The 21,059-nt window shown below is 33.7% G+C and overlaps 1 protein-coding gene across 2 annotated transcripts in view; it reads right to left on the reverse strand.

Moving 5' to 3' along the window:
- Positions 1-21,059, reverse strand: part of CSMD3 (CUB and Sushi multiple domains 3) — a 544,465-nt gene that overhangs the window by 43,914 nt on the left and 479,492 nt on the right. The window contains exons 51-56 of one of the 2 annotated variants that reach the window (XM_071738231.1): positions 20,644-20,829; positions 19,138-19,332; positions 17,805-17,978; positions 9,257-9,430; positions 6,840-7,013; positions 4,799-4,984 (exon numbers count right to left, since the gene is read on the reverse strand). In XM_071738231.1, coding sequence (XP_071594332.1) covers positions 4,799-4,984; positions 6,840-7,013; positions 9,257-9,430; positions 17,805-17,978; positions 19,138-19,332; positions 20,644-20,829 — 1,089 coding nt within the window. The remainder of the gene's footprint in view (positions 1-4,798; positions 4,985-6,839; positions 7,014-9,256; positions 9,431-17,804; positions 17,979-19,137; positions 19,333-20,643; positions 20,830-21,059) is intronic. The other variant, XM_071738232.1, reaches the window with a different exon arrangement.

A 21,059-nucleotide genomic window follows, 5' to 3' on the forward strand; every position in this document is an offset into this window, starting at 1 on the left:
TTAGTTCCTTATACAGAAAATTATGAGAAGTGACTTTTATTATAAGTGGTGAAAACCAGACCTTTTTTCAGGAATAAAAATAGGCTTAATGCTAGAAATCTGACCTAAAATCAGGATAACACCACTGAAATAATTTCAGCAGCCTCCTATCTACTAGAAAGTTGTGTAAGGCAAGAGTGAAACTACCTTGGCTACATCAACAGGAAGCTAGGTACTATGTATGACTAAAGTAAAATGACAAAAGGTCTTATGCATTATTATAGAGAACATTATCTACATGGACAACGTATGTAATGGAAATTAAATTCTGTATTGAAAAGAAATAGCTAGTCTGTCTTTTAAGATTAAAAGCACATATCAAAAGCTTACAAAATGAACCCTCTTGCGCATTGAATTATTATGGAGAAAACTTATAAGAATTCACGGCAAGGACTTAATCTAAAAGCAAGTTACTATGTCAAGTTTTTTTACAGCTACCTGCAAGGAGATTATAGCGAGGCATGTGTGGGCCTCTTCTCCCTAGTGACTAGTGATAGAAAAAGAGGAAATGGGTTCAAGTAGCACCAGGAGACATTTAGATTGGATATTAGTAAAGATTTCTTTACTGAAAGAGTGGTGAAGCACTAGAAAAGGTTGCCAAGGGAGGTGGTGGAGTCACTATCTCTGGTGGCATTCAAAAAATGGGTAGACATGTTGCTCTGGGAGATGATTTAGTGGTTACAATGGTATAGGACTGGCAATTAGACTAAATGATGTTGAACATCCTTTCCAGCCAAGATGATTGCATAATTCTAAGTTTAGGAAACGCACAGTTAAAATTTATTAACTATGTGAATGTCTGACCTCACTGATTTGCAATTCTCTCAAAAGAGCAATTTTAAAGTGAATAGGCTTGGGTAGGGTGGAGCCAGAGCTAAGCAGTGGGTGATACCTCAGGAAGCAATAAGAACTACTGGGTGGAGACTACCCCCTTTCCTGAGGGCGAGCCTGCAATGCTGGGTGGTCCCTCCAGGCATGACTGAGCCACCTTGATTGTACTTGCTAAGTACCTGGCTAAGGTGGCTTTAACAGAGAGGGAAGTAGTGCCTGGAAGAAGATAAGAATTGATGACGAGGTGGGGGACTACACTCTTCTGCAGAAGCTCCCCTCCAGGCAATCTGTCTTCTAGCGAACCTGGCTGAATGACAGCTGACTGACAGCTGCCCCTTTGGAACAAAAGGAACTCAGGGTTATATCTGGCTGTCCATGCTGTGGCTGTTTCATCATTGTGTCTTGACCCACTGCCGTTTTGCATCGGACCCTGTCCAGGATCAGCGCCAGCTTGAAGAAACTCACTGGACAACTGGACTCCTGGTGGTGATTCTGTCTTTTGCTCTCTCATTCTTTCTTCCCACTTTCTTCCCACTTCTCTCTCTCTCTTATATCTTCATTTCTTCTCTCCCTCTTTTGCCTGGCTCTATATTTTTGCCTGTGTCAATTGTCAAACGAAATCTGCTGCACAGGACCTTTCTACGGTTGGAATTTGTTTCGTGGATCCAAAACAAAAATAAATTTTAATGTTAACTCAGACCATAACACATCATATTCACACTGATCACAGAATGAATATTAGCTAGCATGTTTGATTTCTTTTTAACTCACATCTGTGATATGTGTCATATACTGGCCAAAAATATTTGCATTTATGAATCACAAACCCCACAGAATACAGCTGCAATTACCAGGGCACTAGAAGCAGCCCCCTAAGTTGTAAAAATGTATTTTTTTATCAGTACTTCATTATCTTCAACACCATAATATTTTTAGCAGGATTCTTTTATCAAAAAAAGCCAAACCAAAAGGTTGGTCAGGCTTGAGGATGTATTCAGTCCCCTAGCACTTTAGATGCATACAATAGTAAAATGGTTGTACACTATATGACTATAGTCATGTGTGATGATTCATCTTGCTCTGAGTATTCTCAGTCTTCAAGCTTTAAATTTACATAGACTGGTCTGTGTTCAATGACAGGTTCTCTTAGGAGTTCAACTTGCAAGAAGCAGAACCTTCATGATAACACTGGAATCCTCACAATCTAAATCTAAATCCTCACAAAGGATTTAGAAATGTGGTATGAGGTTGACTTTGATTACTATCTAGTGCCACAGACCCCTGTGACCATTTTGTAAGTTTACTGGACTTTAAGTAAAATGGCAGAATAGCCAGCTTTGCAAACTGGGCACTTGATGTTTATATATGTTTAATCAGTTACTTATAACTAAAATCTATTATCAATTATGTATGACTTCAGAGAAGTCAAACTTAGAACATTGTTGATAAGAAGGCATAAAGGCTTCAATGAAATATGTTTGTTTAAATGATTTAGTTAAGGACTAAAAATAGTTTAATTAAGGATATGGTTTAGTAAAAGGCTTGTCAGTGTTAGGTTAACAGTTGTACAAAATCTTGAAGGTCTTTTCAAATCCAGGTAATTCTGTGATTGTGTAAAATGAAACTAGTAAAAAAACATTCACAATTTTTGTGTTTTTTTAACCCGTATTTTTCTTGATTGATTCTTTTGCTTTTTTTAAGATGTTGTCATAATGGAAAAGATGGAAGACTTAATTTCGTGGATCTAGTGTAAACTAGTAGTTTACAGAATTCAGTTTTGAGCTTTCCTATGGATACTTTTATGTTTACAATTATGTCTGCAAGTCCTAGATTTCTAATAATTGATTCAAGAAATTATACCAGCCTGTAACATCACCCTTAACTTGATAATTCGTTCTACAAAATTTATACTAATGTTCTCAGGTGGGGATTTTGTGTGAAAAGCTGGTGGTATTTCTTCTTTTTTTCTCCTGATGTTAATTAATCTTCCATTTTATTTCCGTCAACTTCTTCCTTTCTGCCTCTCCGTTATCTACTCCTATTCCATCACATACTTGCACAGTGCAGTTTTATAGCTGTGCAAATGTAATTTTACATCAAGCTTTGAGGCAGATTTAAAGAACAAATAATAGAGGAAGAAGAAAAGTGAAAGAGCATAATATTATTCATCTTCTTCAGAGAATGTAAAAATGTCAGGTCAAATCATATTTTTAAAGTATTATGGAAAATTACCAATCAATTCCTGTGACAGCAAAACCTCACTTTCCTTAAAAAATAGTAATTATAAGAGAAAGATATGCAAATACTTCTTTTGCCAATGCGACATTTCAACAGCTATTTCTTTTTTTCCTGAAAAATCCAAATAAAATACACAGCTAATAGTTATTATGGATGAGATAAACAGCACTCCGGAAAAAGGGAAATAAATATAAAATGTCAGAACAAGGCACTGCGGTAGAATATGGAGAGGATGGCAAAGAAGCCAGAAAAAAAAAATCTGGTCTATATTGCTTAATTTCCACTTGGAAGATGCAGATTGCACGCACTCAAATCTCAGTAGCTTAAAAACAACAAATTAGAGCATGTGTCTGAGCAATAAACTGAGAATAATTTGCAGTACAAAAACCACTGATGTGGTCATTGGAATTCTTTAAGGTGTATGTTCAGAACATGTCTTTCATTCTGAGTATATTTCAAATTTAAAGTGTTTTTCTAGCTACATGTGCCGAAGTAGAATATACCCCTAATTTTAATTCAAAGGGAGAATTATGGTCCAGGTTGAATACTGAATTCTAGTTCTTTCAGGATTTATAGCAGCCAGAAGTACTCTAGCTACGACACATTTCAAAGCAATAGCATCACTTTACAGGTAAACAATTTTTCCTTTTCATGATGTCTCTTCTACACGTCTACATTACTCTAGGAATATTAAAAAAAATAATAATTTTTTTTAGACTAATTAGAGAGAGACTGAAATCCAGATAGTAAGAAGTAAGAAGCAAGTTTTGTGTTTTGTTTTGGGTTTTTTTTTTTGAGGGAAGAGCAGAACTGGAGAAGCCTCAATTAAGGAAGACTAATAAAAAGTGAAACTGAGAATTAGTATCTACAGCAGTACAGCAAATGGCAGTCTATGGTTCCTAACTAAGGAAACCTTCATCTGTTTTCCCTTTAAATCTCTAGAGAATGAGCTCTCAGCCCTTCTGAGAGAGATTTTGATCATAAACCAAAATCTTTTCCACAAACTTAAAGAGAACTGCGTTAACCAGCTGTCGCAGACAATTAAAAACCTATTAAACACCTGTGGCTGTATCAATGTCACAGTTAGATAGATGTTTATTACAAGCCAGAAAGAAAAACACCTCCTTGTGTTGACTTGTTTGATTCAGTGGGTAGGTTGTGTAAGATTATGTTGTTCAGGTACTTCTGGTAGTGTGGTAAGCTGAGGACATGACCCAGAAGACACTTTCAATGCTCTATGCAGTCATTACTATTTGGTTTCTTTCTTAACAGTATGATTTTCATGTTGTCCCAAGAGAAGTCCAGAAACTACTATGGTGACATAAGTCAATGATTGGGCACTATAGGTTTTAAATACCAGTGTGACTATAGCTCTGCTGCCAGTGGAGGCCACATATTGGCAAATTCAGTTTATGTTTTATCTCTGTTATAACAGATCGCTGTGCTGAAGCATTCCAAGATGCTTTTTTCAGTTACTGCATTTCTCTGCCTTTTTGTGTTATTTGCTACATAAAATAACAAGGAACTATGTGACTACAGCTTCCACCGAGACCTTTCATCATTACTGCACATGTGCAAATGCATATAAACATTATTCTAATTCTTGTCATTAGACTGATAAAAATGTTGTGTAAAATAATACCTAGTCTACTTCACATTCCTTATAGAAGCATACACATTATCTACTTACTGATGCATTCAGGTAGAGGTTTGTCCCAGTGGCCATTTGGTTGACAAATCAAAACGGAAGATCCAAATAAAAAATATCCAGGATTACAGTCATAAAACACAACTGTGCCATATGTGAAATTTCCGTGTTCAATTTTACTTTCTCTTATGGAATTTGCAGGAATGCCAGGATCAGAACAATTGACCACTGAAAAGGAAAAGACCATAGACTTGTGACTCCTGCAAATACAGTCTACTAAAAAGATCTTTAAATGGTCTCCTGTCCTTTGTATGAGAAACTTCCAATATATTGCTACCCTGATTTTATATATTATGACTTTATACATATAATGACACTCAATTAGGAAGATGATATGAAATCAGGAGATGCTAAAACCAGGAGATGCTAAACTCAAAGCAGATAAAAGGAAATGTTTCTTCACAGAGTGTCATGATGCTGTTTAAATATTTGCCACTATAAGTGACTGGACATACCAGTTTATATTCTCACCTTGACATAAACTATTGCTCACAGCTTGAAACAGGTTATGGAGCTAGATGTGCCTTTAGTCTAATCAACAAAGGCATGTACAGAAATTTATGTTCCTATACTAACATTTCAACATGGGGCAACATTGGAGGAGGTGTTTTGAGCTAAAAGGGACATGATCACAAGACTGGGGTGATTTTTATTAGAACAGGGAAATATCCCAACAGATATGTATGCTATTTTAAAAATCTGGCTACACTTTCATGGCTAAGAATATTGATAGATTTTTTAAGTCCTAAGCTACATACTACCTATCTGGTTGAAAATCATTTAAGACCCTTTTTTCCCTTCTTTTTTCTTTTTTCAATTTTTTGTAATGTACAGATTTCTGGAGAGGGAAGTATAACACTTATTTTGGGGATCATGGAGATTTTTTTTTCACAGTTTCCAGTGTCACTGGTCATGTTAACACATCATCAACTATTTAAAATAAGAGTAACTTCTCAGCAGCAAAAAGGTCCTTGGAAATTTGAGTACTGTAAGCTACTTGCCAGTATTGCTTAAGGCAAAATGATCAAAGAGAAGGAGGGGAAACCTGCTGGAAGGAAAATACAGTAAATAAAATTACTAGAAATACATAAGATGATTTAGCCTGTGTACAGATAAAAATCCACAGAAGACGCTGCAAAGATGCTGAACACAGTATCAATCAAAAGTACATTTTTCTAAATGAGGATAAATATAACATTTGAAAAGCACATAACAACAGACTTAAAAAAAAAAGAAAATTAAGATAAAACTCTCTAAAAGTGCTTATAAAAACTAAAAAAGCAATAATTAAAAATATTATTGTATTTTCAATGAAAAAATTTAAAATATAATATCCAGAAGTGTTAACAATCAAACCAAAAGGATTATGTTAAAAAATTAGAATAAAAAAATGAAGACGCTAAATAATCAGATCAATGGAAATGTAAAACAAAATCTACAACAATGGAAATGAAAACAAATATGTTTTCTTATACACCTATCAGATCTATACTGTCTAAACATGTAGAGAACATTATATCATTAAAGCTCTTGATTATCTCTGTATAATTTTGCTTAAGGAACCAGTATAAACCACTTTAAATACCAATACAAACTACAGACACATAAGAAAGTTTTTCTGAATCAGTTATCCTAGCAGCTTTCTGAATGCAGAAAAGATCTAACTCAAAAAATGAAATATTTTTTAATACTTTTACGCCTAATGATAATAATAGAATTTAATAGAATTTTCAGAGTTGGAAGGGACCTTTAAGATCATCTAGTTCCAACCCCCTGCCATGGGCAGGGAAGCCACCCACTAGATCAGGTTGCTCAGAGCCCTGTCCAGCCTGGCCTTAAAAATTTCCAGGGATGGAACTTACACCACCTCTCTGGGCAACCTGTTCCAGTGTCTCACAACCCTGATGGTGAAGAACTTCTTCCTAATATAAGAAATGCACCCTTTTGTCTTGACAGTTTCCTTTTATTTTTCAAAATTATCTTTCAAACTAAGGTTGGGAACTGTAAATGCTTGCAGTCTTACCTTTGCATATAGGAGGTGGGTGGCTCCACTGCCTGTTAGCCTGACACTGCGCTTTGGTTGGCCCTTGCATAACATACCCAGTATTGCATGAGAATGTCACAACATCATTGAAGTTGAAACCATTTCCACTTGTTCTTCCATAAATAGGACTTCCAGGGTGACCACAGCTAATGGCTAGCATTGCACAGAGATAAAAAACCAAAACGAAACACAAAACAAAAACAAAAGAGAACCTGCTGTTATCACTTTTTTTCTGATTCATGATAAACATTGTATGTTCATGGTAAAATACTGAGTACTTTCCACAAAAAAATGACATTCCTCTGAACTTAGTAAGAACAAAGGTCTATTTTAATAAATATTTCAAGCGCTTATTTAAATATTTAAATGAACTCAATAGAATTTGACATGCAATGATCAAGGCAAATGCAGAAACTTTTCTGATTGATAAGGAGAAAAGCAACAATTTTCATTACGTATTGCCTGAAATGGACAGGAAATATTGCAGTACATTAGTTCCTCAGGCATTGTTTCTTACAAATACATCTTGATATGAATTCACTTGCTTTTATTTTAGAGGCCTCAGCACTTAAGTATGTTAAAAAGTTATAACTGGATATATGAAACATTACAGACGTGGTGAAATTTTTTTTTTATTTATAAAAAACTGACTACAGAAGGCAAAGTTCCCTTTCTGTGTCTACAAAGATAAAATACAAGAATAGTAAGGAAAATAAATAAAAAACTAATTTTCCTCAAATCATTAAAAAAATGTATATTTTCTTCTACTGGGGTTTATGAACTCCAGTAGTTGCTAAATGAAACGTTAATCTGCAATTTAAAATTAGAAAAAAAACCCCCAGTTTTTTGCGACATCAAAAAAGTGCAAACGATCCTTAAAAATTAGTATAGCAGATAGATAAAGTATATAGATACAGTATATTCTACAAATGAATGTAAAATTGAGTTTCGTGTGCTCTATTAATATTGTTAAAGAAATTATTTTCATTAAATGTATTATCTTTGTGTTACAGGCATCAGAATTTTTTAATATAAGGAATTACATTTTTCCCTAAAAGAATAGCTGCAATTGTACATTAAATATTAATATTTGTAAAACTACCAGGCAAAGATACGCATTCAGCCAACACAGAAGCTTTTAATGTAAATATACTAACAATAAAAAAGCTCTTGTGAAAACAGCAGTATGAATTTTGCATAAAATTGTGATTAATACCCAAGCATAAACAGAAGCAATTCACAACAGTAATATGTCTGCCTACTGTATAGGCAAGAGGAACAGTAAATTTAAAAGTGAAAAGTCAGAAATGATAAATTTAAACATGTGATCTCAAAAATGCAATTAAAATTAAGTTAAAAAAATAAAGAAATGTGAGATTATCACTCAATACTTTATTTGTACCTTGGATCAGAAGTCATTCCTCAGTATCTATAATAAAGTTAGAGTCAGCTGCTGTTCACAACAGCCTTTTGACATTCTAATTTTTTTCCTACATATTGTGTCACATTTGGAAGTGCACATCCCCCTGTATTTGAACCTTCCATTTAATTAGATGGAGAAAATACATTATTAAATAAATTCTATGCTATTAGCATATCCAATTTTTTTTTCTCAGTTCTAACAATGCTATTAACATTTTAATTTAGAAATTCTTGAGTAAATGTCTGATTTTATCACCGTAACCACTACCTATGAAGAAATGAGTCGGTCTAAGATGCAATATAAAGAAGTACAAATCTATTATTAGATCATAAAGTGGAAACAAAATTAAAAAATGTAATTATTATAGTAGTGTATGTCTAGTTCTATGTGAAACAAAGCAAAGAGTGAGCAGTATATGTAATGAATTATCAGTGTGTACTGAAAATCCATTGCAAGCTCCTAAGTTATCTTAAATGGAATGCAGTATTTTCTTTATTACTTAATGGAATTTCAATTGGTATGTTGATACACTTAACCCACACAAGGAGCCTCAGGAACAAAATATAAAAATCATGACAAAAAACCCAAACCCCAAACTGGAAAGCAAAATAACAGTATGTTTGTGAGGAGATAGTAAGGGACATAAAGACATCTTAAAATTTGAGTAACTGGGTGTCCAAGTCCCACCACTTTTTGAAGAAGTTTCATATTCACATATAAATGGCAGGTAGCCAAAAGATGCAATAATCCAGCAGAAATTTTAAGGGACAACGTTAAACTTCACTTGAGAGATGAATTATAGTTTTTAGGTGGCCACATACTTTTGAGGACCTGTTAAAATCTTTTTTATTCTCTTTCTTTTTTTATTTTTAAATTTTTTTTAAATGAATACTAACTTACAAACTTACTCCTTATTTTGTCTGATATAGACATTCCTGCAACATACACCAGCAGTGTTGACATGCTTACTTACGCACACAGGATGGAAGCTGACCAGACCAGTTGTGATCCTGCTGACATATTCGTACAGAAGAACCAATCAACCGGAAACCAGGGCTGCACTGGTATACAACTGTGTCTCTATAGCCATAATTTTCTCCAATTACTTGACCATTGACTATAAGGTCTGGAGTACCACAGTGACCAGCTAGGTTTTTAAAAGTAAATAAAAACAAAGATCAGTAAATGTTGCAGAGAATTTTCAAATATACTTCCAAACCCCCTTAATTAAAAAAAGGAAAAAAAAAAAAGCGCTGAACATTTTTCAATTTTTTTAAATTACTTCAGTCAAAGGTTTATTGTTATGACCTTGAGGAAGACTGCTTATTGTAATTGTATAAACAGGACTGTAAACATGTAAAAAATTACAAAAAGAGAGTGCGGGAAGATTTAATGGCATATATATTATCAAATGTCTTTTCAAAAAATAACTCATTTTTATCAAAACCTGTAAAATTCTATATTAGAATAAATAAATATAAGAAAAATAGTATAAATATCAACCCATTATAAATACCAGTCCATATGAATGTTTCCAACATAGCCTTTGTACAATGGAAATTGTACAATTTCTTTCCGTTGAAAGAAATTTATTGGTGGAATCTATTTCTGGATGGTACTCTATGCTTTCTGTTCTATTGATCTGAGGAATCACAAGCAGATTAATATATTTGAGCTAAAGGTAATCAGTGCAATTACATGCACGTATCTTGCAACAAAACCTTCTGTCTTGGCCTAATACTAACCTGTCTTCTCAAAGTATGAGAACTATTTTATTTATACTATGAAAGTCCCAAATAGACATTTAATCTTTAGAGAGGAAGGGAAACAGAACGAACCATGTATCATTTGTTATATGTTACTTAATGAACCCCAGAAAATGGGCACTGTGACTCAGCAGACAGTGTCATAATGGAAAATCCTCTGACAATGGTTGACATCATGGAGACTGTAACATATGGCAGAGAACTCACTGCAAAAACAGGTAAGGCAAGCAAGAAAAACAACCACTGTTTCAGCTAGTACTTTAGTGAAAAAAAAAAAAGAATTACCAGCCACCCAAATTCCTCTGTTCTCCTTTTCTCCTCTAGTTCTCTTAAAAAAAGAAACAAACAAAAAACCCCAACAAACTAAAAACCGAATCCAAACCAAAACATACAAGTACACCCTTAAAACATGGGGCTGCTATAGTTTGGGTATAGTTTGGATTATTTTTTCCTTTGAACTTTTAAGTGTATATAATACTCTGATGCAAATTTTCAGCATGTTGCCTCACTCTTTCAGGGCTAGATACTTCCTGTTAAAAAGAAAAAAAGTGAATCTGAGATTTCCCTAAAACTTGCATCTGGCAATTTCAGCCGCGTACCCGTTTCATCGTATGCACTTTGATAAAACTGTAAGAATTAACAATATAAGCAGTATGTGACCACACAGATTAAATTGGAAATTGCAATTTGACTTATTTATAGTACCTATTCTGGTACTGTTCAGGGGTATATTGACCCCTGTATTTGCCCCTTCCCCATTTCCCTCAGTATTACATAAGGGTCAGGCACACTTTAAAATTATTTTTTTATTTTCTGAGATAAAATGTAAAATTTTTGTCAGAGAACTTCTTGATTCTCCAGTAAAGTTGTAATCTTTTCAGTGCACGGTAGTACTCTTGAACATGCCCCAAAGAGCCCAGGTTCCCGGCCCCAGAACATGTGATGATAAATAGAACTAACCAAGTGAGACTTACCTGGAAAAGATCAGTTTCTATCAGATGTGCAAACAAGCAGTTTGCACTGAAATAATCTCCTATTCCCCCTCATTACAATATTTGATCTAGTTCCTAATTAAGATTATAGTTACACCTTACAGCAGAAGAGTGGAAGCAACACACATCATCAAATATGTCAAGCTATGTTTTCTGTGAAGAGGTCTCTTTAAACTTGTGCTGTTCTGTGATTCAATTACTTCAAACCCCTCTGTCTTGAGTAGCTCCACCCACACTGTGTAACAGTTAAATCTTTGAAGCACTATCTATATTGCATAACTAATTGTGAAATAGTAACAATTAGTATTAATTGATAAAATATGCATTAATTAATAAGAGATGTATTTTTTAAATAGTAGAGACTACCTGTATTGCGGCATAAGGTTTCTAAACTGAAAAAACCCAATCTAAGCATATGAAGACTACTGTAAAACAGTAGTTCAATCATATCAGAATTCTGTATCAACTCATTGTTGACAGAGTTAAGGAACTACACCCAATTTTAGCATAACTTTCATATACACAGGATATGTCAGACTTGTGATGCTAATTTAATGGCAGTTTTAAAACAAAATGAAAAACATTTGGGATTTTCAGGATTGGTCTCCAGTTTTCACTCTGCTTTCCTGGGGAATTTCTGTTTGATGGACATTCAAAAAATCAAAATACCACCCCTTTCCTAACTCCTTCAACCCCTCCCTCGCCCCCCAACAATAAGTTCTGCTCCATTTGTTCCATTTTAAAAATACCATCTGTCATGTAGGTGCATGTGGTAAGCAGTTCAGCATGTTTGCTATTGAAAGTGTATTCAGTTCCTGTTAAGAGAACTTTTGAGAACATTACTGAAATTTCAGCTAATTTATGCAGCCAAATAAAATCCCTAAGCTGTAATAAATTCAGAGTCATTAATATTTTCAAAATTTGCTTTATTTTCCCACCCCACTCATTGACAGAGCTGGCCTCCCTCAGAGGAAATAAAAACCTTTCACTTACAGTAGTTGCTATCACTGCTTATCCAATGCTAAGAAAATAAATTAAAAAAAAAAAACCCTAACCAACAAAAACTCCCACCACCATCCATGTCCCTGTCTGAAAGAATAATTATTACTGAATTGTTCTTCCATTCTATTCTGGTTTTGTTTAATTTCTTGTAAAAAGTGTTTATTTGTTTTTCTTATGACTGTTAGTAGTATTCTTCCCTTTTGCCATTTTTCTCTAAAGAACATGTGAAGAAAAGAATTTTGAAATTATTTTTAATACATTAAGGTCATGTTCATACTCCTTACTGCATATCCTGGTAGTTTTTCCTGCTGTTAATTGTTTTTAAGGAGTTGCATTTAAAAATCTTGTTTTAATGGTTTCATAAGAAATGAAGACATTTATTTCCTCTTATTAAAATTCTGACATAAAATTTGCAAGTGCCTTTCAATTGCCTTTGATGTTGCTTTGGTGTATTATATGCCTGTACCTATATATACAGGTGCATCCATACATGCATATATAATAGTGAGTTTGGGGGGTTGGAGGGTTTTTTGATTCAGGAAAGTTTTCAAAATTGTCAGATTACTGCAGGCTGTTTGATAGTCTGAGAAAAACAAATAACGTACCTGTATGATTTTCTGAGAAATCGTCTCTGTTTCTGAATATTTTTTGTGCAAAGGTATCAACTCTATTCTTTCACTTTATCTCACAGCAGTATCCCTTAAATCTTTTTCCATTCACTTTCTTGTATTGTATGCATATATCATGTAAAATGTAATTGATGCCATTTTTCTCACACTGTTATATACACGGAGTAAAGAGTGGCTTTACCACAGCAAAAAATCATGCAACACTGTTTAGTTGTGAAGGTTATCGTAATTAAACTGAATGAATTATAACACTTACTGTTGTAATAACTAGCCTTTATTCAATGCAATTATAAGGTGTGGCTGTCTTTTGCAATGAGGTAGCTAAATTATTGGTATCTTGGTAGAGATAAAAAGCCAGGAGCTGAGCTCTGCAAGTGAATTGCTTTCACTGAGGATTGAATGCAAATACGAGAAACTGGGTATCATAATGAGAGCTCTCTTTGTAGGCAGGAACAAAATATGTCACAAAAACTGTGGCAGACAACTGAAAACAGATGCAGAAGGCTAAGGATGTGGAAAGCAATGGGCTGCTGAGAAAAAACTGAGTACCGGTGTGAAAACAAAAGTTCAAATACTGGAAACAAGGCTGTCTCTCTTTTTTTAAAAAATATTTTTGCTTTCCAGAAAATTTATTTTGCAAATAGATGAGCAAGTGTTTAAGAAATACTGATTCTATTATCAATTTCTGTTTAAACAGCCAATAGGTCACTCAATATTTACTCATTTCCACTCAATATTTATGATAGATAAAAGACCTAACAGTCCTGTTATTATCTAATGGAATATTATTTTATCTCCAAAGTAATATTCTGATTTTGTGACTAATTACAGAGTAATATTAAACTATTCTTTCTAATCACCTTGGAAGGCTACCGGAAACAAAAAATGAAACAATCATGTACGATTTGTGGGAAATATTGGATTGACAAAGTGGTTCCAGCAGTAAGCTCAATGTTTTAATTTCTGAACTGCGTTTGTCAGAATGAGTGGAAAAAAAATACATCCTTGCATGGTACATTGCCAGATAGAAACACATAAAAATTAGTTAATTTACTGCACTACATTAACTGAGCTATGAATAGAAGAAAAGCTGAAATAAAGTTAGCAAATATTAAGTAAAATCTCCATTCAACATTTTGCAACAATTCAAACAGGTTATAATAATTACTTTACTAGAGTGGAAGTAACATTCTAACACCTTAGTAGTAAATAGCTGACTTCACAGTAGGTTAGGATTCTAAACTATTTTAGACTAGGCTATTCTGGACTATTTTCAGGACAGCCTTGTTAATTGTCAACATCTTTATTTTAGTGCAATAATCGTAAGATAGGGTGTATTTCCTTCTTTTCCATGATAAAGCTATAAAAACCTACACAGCACTTCTATGAATCCATTTGAATCCCCTAGGTCTTAATGTAACCCATAACTTATAATACTGAATCAAAAGATACCACTTCTGTAAAGGCAGTGAGTGCACAGTACAAAGAAAAAGACCAAATTTGAAGGTTTTTCTGAGCAGCAGATTTGCAGGGGAAATAAGTACTATAACATTCTCAATTTCCAGCCTAGCAAAGCTTGAGAAGAAAACTACATGAAATATTATTAAGAAATGAAATTAGTCAAAAAGTACCAGTGAAAAATATTAATAACGTGAGCACCAAATACATTACCTAACCTGACATGAAATCCAGCTCTAGCAGAGAAGAATGAGCATAATAACTTGGTGTCAGCACCTCAGAAACCTCAGCTGCAAATGAGGTTTCTTTTCTGCAGGTTACTCACTCAGATGCAAGAGTAGGAATAAATGAATACAGAACCTCTACATGAAATGGCAAAAACATGCCTATGCTTATTTTAGATGTCAGTAATGTCAAGCATGAGCACAGTAGTTAGAGAAATGTAGGTACCATTACCTTATTGAAAAAAAGAGATTAAGTTTATTATTCAAAAAAGGTTAATTAACCTGTCAAGATGACCTCAGCTGAGAATGGAAGAATCATTTGCTGGAATTTCTTTCTTCTCTACAGGACTTCTATTTCTTATGGGGATGTATTTTTTTTTTACATCCTCCTATTCACAAATAACCTTTCTGTAGAAAACTGAGGTACTGGAACAACACTGGTGTTGCCACAGACAAAACAGGATTTGGGGTCTTGCTCCTGCTTGTTTCAAAAGAACCTCACCTTGCCAACTGATCAACTTATACTAAAACTGCTCCGGATGAATGGCAGCCATCTTTTAAATTATTTTAAATCCATGGTCCAGAGAGGGAAGTTCTCTATTTAATTCCTTGACATGGCTGAATAATTCTTTAAGGATGAAACATCTGCAAGTCTATTTGTTTTTATTACGTAGTACTACTGAAGAACAAAGAGAAGCATGCAGGTAACTTTAGATATATAAACTCAGTATCACTGGACATGCAGATTCCCTTTTAGGAGAAATATCCTAAGTGTGCAAAAAAGATGTTTAAAAAGTGAAGGGGAAGGACTTATTTATTTGTATGTTTTTCCAAAAGTTTTAAGGATGAAATCATTGGCAGAAAGGCTATACTTTACAGGATATGTATCCAAAGAAATATTTCAGTGACTCAAAGTCGATTGGGAAAATATACAAACTAAGGATTTTTTGTCCTTACCTAATAAAAATTTAAAGGTTCAGTCACTCCTGAGTATGCATACCTTCCTCTCAAATGAAAGAATTGAAAGATAGCTTTATAGCTCTACTTCTCTACCTTTCTCTTCCAAATATATTATTTGGGTATAATGAAAATATGGATACATTTAAGTTCCTTATTTACTTGATTCACAGTATACATAGATTTAATATATTCTCACTACTTCTAATTTGATCATCTAACCTCCCCACTGGTACTTTCATTCATTAATCTGTACATATCTTATAAAATGGTCATACGAAAAAAATCTTTTCACCCCTTATTAGATTCTGTTTCAGTCAGAAACTGACTGGAGGTACTGAATGTCAAGGACCCTTACCTGCCCCACACACCTCTCCACAGTACTGATTGATTCATGCACTGCGTACTCTTCACTGTCAGTTTACATGGCTGCTTGACCTCAGCTGTCTCTTTTCAACTTGTTGACAGAATACTACTTTACAGAACCATTGGATAACTTTTTTTCTCATTTGTCCTAAGGCTGTCATGTATAACTCATTAATGTTGGAACTGGTATTTTTGGATCAAGAAAAAATAAGAGGTTACAGACAAGGATGACCTAAGTGATATTATCTCTCTTCCTTCAATAATCTGCTGCCATTACAACCTGAAAGGTATTTTTACATTATTAAAATAATGTAAAATATAAAATAAAGTTTTTCTTAACTTAACAGTTTTTCTTAACTAAAATTGTTTCCTTCAGGTTTGTCTTAAGTTTAAAGTAAATATTATGCTGTCTTCATTTTGTAAGCTGGTCATTCACCCAATGACCCCTGCTCATTGAGAAGGGAAATCAGGAAAACTAAATGAGATCCACATGTTGAAATGGAAACTAATATTAATAACAGTTCTAAATACTAGACTCAGTCCATATAGTGCCTGCAAAATGCTAAAGACCTGGATCACTGTAGAAACCCACATACCATGTCTGGCCACTAACTAAATCAGTGTCTTATCATCTTTGTTCCAACCAAATCTGATGTTCCAGTCTTCTCAAAAACTCTGCTTTCCTGAACAGAAAATTAAATCCACGATTCCATCCCAGTGATAGCTACTACTAGGCCTGTGTTATATTTTTCTTGCTACAGGTAAACATAGAATGAAGTGAATATCCCCTGGGTTAATATTCATTGGAATAAAATTCTTTTCACAAAATTCTTACATTTAAGCACTTTCCAAGGTGCTATTCATAAAGAACATACAATTTCAAATATTTCTTTGATGAAATTCTTTACAGTTTCCAAAATCCAACAGTTGTAACCTTTGCAGATAAAACATTAAAAATTAAAAAGTCAGAAGACTCTGATTATACAATGAACTATGGTGCTCCAAAACTTTAAAATCCAAAACTGTCTTACCATTTGTGACAACTTAGAAATCTAAGAGGATTCCCTCTCTACCCCCCATCTGCTAGGTGATTTTCATTGTCTAAGAGAAACATAAACAAAGTCTGTCTCTGCTCTTCAGCTATGTCAGCAAACATTACACCTTCAGACTTTAGAGTGACAAACAACACTTTTGCTCTTGAACATTTAAATTATGTGTAACTGAAGATTTGCACCAAATTTGCACCAAAAAGGTAAACAAAAATCTGCACAAAGAGATATTGCAACAAATTTCTATATTTTGTGTATAAACTAAGATTCATCTAAAAGTCTCAGCTTATGGTAATTCAGTTACTTTCATATGCCTCCACAAATGGAAAGGTACAACTTTCATATTGCATTCTACAACCACAATATTATCACAGCTTTTATTTCCACAGAAACTGAAAGGTTAATTGCATACAGAGTTAAAATCAGTGTCTCCACAGTTAACAGAATAACCTGGGCTACATACACATGATAATAAAAAATTAAGAAGAAGCCCAGAAATTGTTTCCCTGAGCTCTCATGTTCATTTTATTCCTAAATGATTCAGGGGCAGGTGTCTGAGTATTTTAAATAAATGAAGAAGTAAATATGTAAAACTAAAGGGTGTCAAATTCTATATTTACAATTATATAAATAGTGTTTGAATAGCAATTTTCTCTCAAATAAAAGCTGCAGTGTTCCTATCAAAACTTCTGCAACGCCCCCTTTTAAAAATGTAGAGATTAATCCTGTAAGATAATCACTGTCTATTATGCATGTATTTAACTGAGAAGATTTATTAAAGCGCTGATACATCTGGCATCAGTCTTGCTTTTTATGTAAAGATTTACTTTAGAGACACATACAGCAATCAAGTGACACAGGTTTTGCATGTGGTGAAGGCACTGAAAAAGGGGCTCAGTTTGTGGAAAATTAACCATAGTCATAATCTGGTGAGAAAAACAACTCAGCAACATACATTTTTTAAAATGCAGGATTCTTCAATGTTTGTGCTAAGAGAAAAAGACAAACCAATTCAGTTTGCTTACTTTTTCTGCTAGTGACAAGAAAAGTATATAAGCCATGACAGAAGTATCCATACCTAAACATCTGGTCTCAATTCCGCTCCAGAGTCCAGAAGACAGACATTCCCTCACGGCAGAACCAACAAGCATATATCCTGAGTCACAAGTAAATATAGCTGTTGATCCATATGTGATTTGAGTTCCAATCTTATTCCCATTTGGGGGTGTAGGAAGCTCTCCACAAGAAATAACTTCACAGCAAAACCAAAACAAAAAGAAAATGCACAGCTGAGTACCAAACACACATACAATAACAATTTTCAACCAGTCAACTAGATTAAAAAAATCTCACAGTTGGAAGTATTTTGCTCAGTAGAAAACATAAAGCAAAAACTGCATAAAAGGACTATTACTACCCTGGAAATAGTACTTCAGGAAATAGGGAGAACAAAACAATAGGAATTGTCTCTGTAAAGTTAAAAAAGTCCTGCCATACAAAGCATTATTAATTGTTATTTAATTACCTTGGTTTTATCAATGTCATTTTCTTAATATGGTAATATGACAACTGTGCCATTTTAAAAATTATCTTTGTTTTTTTGGTAAAATGTCATTTTAGACTTCTAGTTCATAATGAAAAGTTTGCCCTGGCATTCACACAATACTTTGTTACAATCAGTGACTATTGCATGGAATTCCTTGCTATTCATTTACAATTCAAATAATCTTTTCAAATAAGGTCATAATTTTTAAAATAATTCTTAAATATGATATAATTTCTTAAATCATTAAAGAACTGTACTAATAGTAAACAAGATAGTGGATTATCAAAGGGTGAAACCAGCTAGTGTACTTTCTGTTTAAAAAAATGTAATAGTTGATATTTCAAGCAAACCTACCCAAAACATAGTGAAAAATATTTATTGTCACAATACGTTTAGTATCTGAATATTCATTACTTATTTTCTTGGGAAGTATCTATTGCAAGTTATCAGGAGATCACCTGATGGTAGGAATGACGTGGACTTACACACTGCAAGGTAACCAGCTGAAAGGAGTGATTATTTATTAAGTGTGCAGACAGAATATAAAATGTTTGCATTTTTCTAGACTATAGAGTATTCTTGACCTCACAAAATATATATGAAAATGTTCAGTATTACTTATTTGTGCTTTTACAGATTTAGGGATCTTTTAATCCAGAAGTGTGCTTGCAGATATTTCCTTGTCATTAAACTTTCTCGACTGTATTTGTTAATAATATCTTTCAGGATACCCAGGAATTCCAGCCAGGAAATATTTTTTCTAATTAACTGCTGACAATATTTAATTATTTAATTTCTAATTCAGTGAAATACAAGATTTTAATCCAAAGTCTGTAAAGCAGATGCAGGTATCTTATGTACTCACTTTGGCAGTATGGCCGCTCGTTTCTCCAACTCCAGGTGCCATTAGCAAGACACTCGATAGATGCTGGTCCCAAGCCGTAATACCCCGGATCGCAGCTGAAAACTACTTTTGTTTTATACTCATAATGTGAACCATTCACTATTCTCCATCTTCCATGTTCCAGTGTAAAAGAATTGATGCTTGGACACGTAACAACTTCCAGAATAACAAAAACAGTTATTTGTGGTTTAGTACAGCCAAACTGGGAAAACGTGTACCATCATTAACTCACAAATATATTTTAAACACAATAACATAATGTTTGAAGACTAAAGCTGCATCTGAAATTGCCTGTGGTTAGCAGGTACAAGTTCTCTAATTCAATTAGTAGCGATCAGTGGTCCAGACACAGCATAACTGTAATTGGTGTAGATAGACTCTGTACCATGGCTGAATTCACTGTAGATTGATAGTCATGGAACCCCTATGATGACACTTAACATTAGTGTCTTTACTTCAGTACCAGGGACATTTCAATATAGGAATTTTTCTGTGAGATCTTAAAGACTCACTTGGAGAAGCTTCACAGTAGTGACAGATATAATAATATCCACATGTAAGATGTTTCTTTCAGAAGCTACAAAATTTTATCTCATGTCTAAAATCTACATCTTCTTTCTCTAAAAAAAAAAATAAATTATTTTACAACCCTAATTTAAAAATGCAAACAAGCGTTATTATATTTTTTTCTCTGATTGAAAGGTAGAGAGGGAAGTTTTGCTGGATTCTATTTGCCTTCTCTCACTTTAGATTGGTTCTTTAGATAGAGAAAATGCATGAGGGAGGGAAATTTACAAGCATAGGGGAAAAGAAAGGGAAAATCCTTTAGAAGAATTCCAGGGTACGTTTTCTTTCCTTTCCAAAATTCACTGGGTCAGATAATTCAAATCTCAATGTGCATCAGATTCTGTGACATTTCTGAATCATTCTTATTATCACCCAGGTTTTCATGTCCCACGTGTAACATTCATGATATCAACTTCTCTTTTCTACTGAATGTGTATTTTCTCTACTGTGATGCTGGCCAAGTTTAGATTTTGTAATATTATAATGTTGGGCAGAAAATAGATAATTTAAAACAAGTATACCAGAGTAACAGAGACTTTGCTATTCCAGATAGTAAATATCCTTTGCTAGTATTACATGAACTGTGCAGCTCTCACTGAAGAGACAGCTTTTGCAAAAATCTCTGCAACCATTAACTTTGATTTAGCTGCAAATTAATTATTGGTTTGAGTGTATTCTATAATCTCAAATTTATTTCTTCTGCTGTCACAGAATGTTTCAGTATTTATATCATATATAAATATGTCAAATATGTATTTCAAAATAATTTAATACCATCATTCATTCACACATTAAAGTAACCTGAAGCTGAAAGTTTAAGTAATGTGAAGATCCTATTGGATAAATAAATAAAATGTATATCCAATTTCCTACTCACTGGAGATATTTCATGTTACTTACCTACACAGCGAGGAGTTTTATTGTGATTGCTCCAGGTGCCATCTGGCTGGCAGACTGCAGTAGTAAGTTCCTTGGCTGATAGCCTGTATCCATCATTGCAAAAGTAAGTAACCCGAGTGCCAACCAAGTAATCTGTAGTTAATATCCCACCATTTAATGGAGCTTTAGGAATTCCACAGGATATTGCTGAGTAAAAAGAAAAAGTTATTTTAGATCTTCACTATATGCTTTTACTTATCTCAAAACATCCACTGCCTAATTTTATACACTAACATCATCAGTCTAAATTAATTTAAAAAAAAAACCAAACTCATTAATACATTTTTTAAGCCTAAAAATAAATTGCCTTAAAATTTTAGGGAATTAAATCTGAGGAAGTCTTTTGAAGGAGAAAGTTAAAAAGAGAAAAATGGTGA

The sequence above is a fragment of the Heliangelus exortis genome, chromosome 2 (genome assembly GCF_036169615.1).
Source record: "Heliangelus exortis chromosome 2, bHelExo1.hap1, whole genome shotgun sequence".
NCBI lineage: Eukaryota > Metazoa > Chordata > Aves > Apodiformes > Trochilidae > Heliangelus > Heliangelus exortis.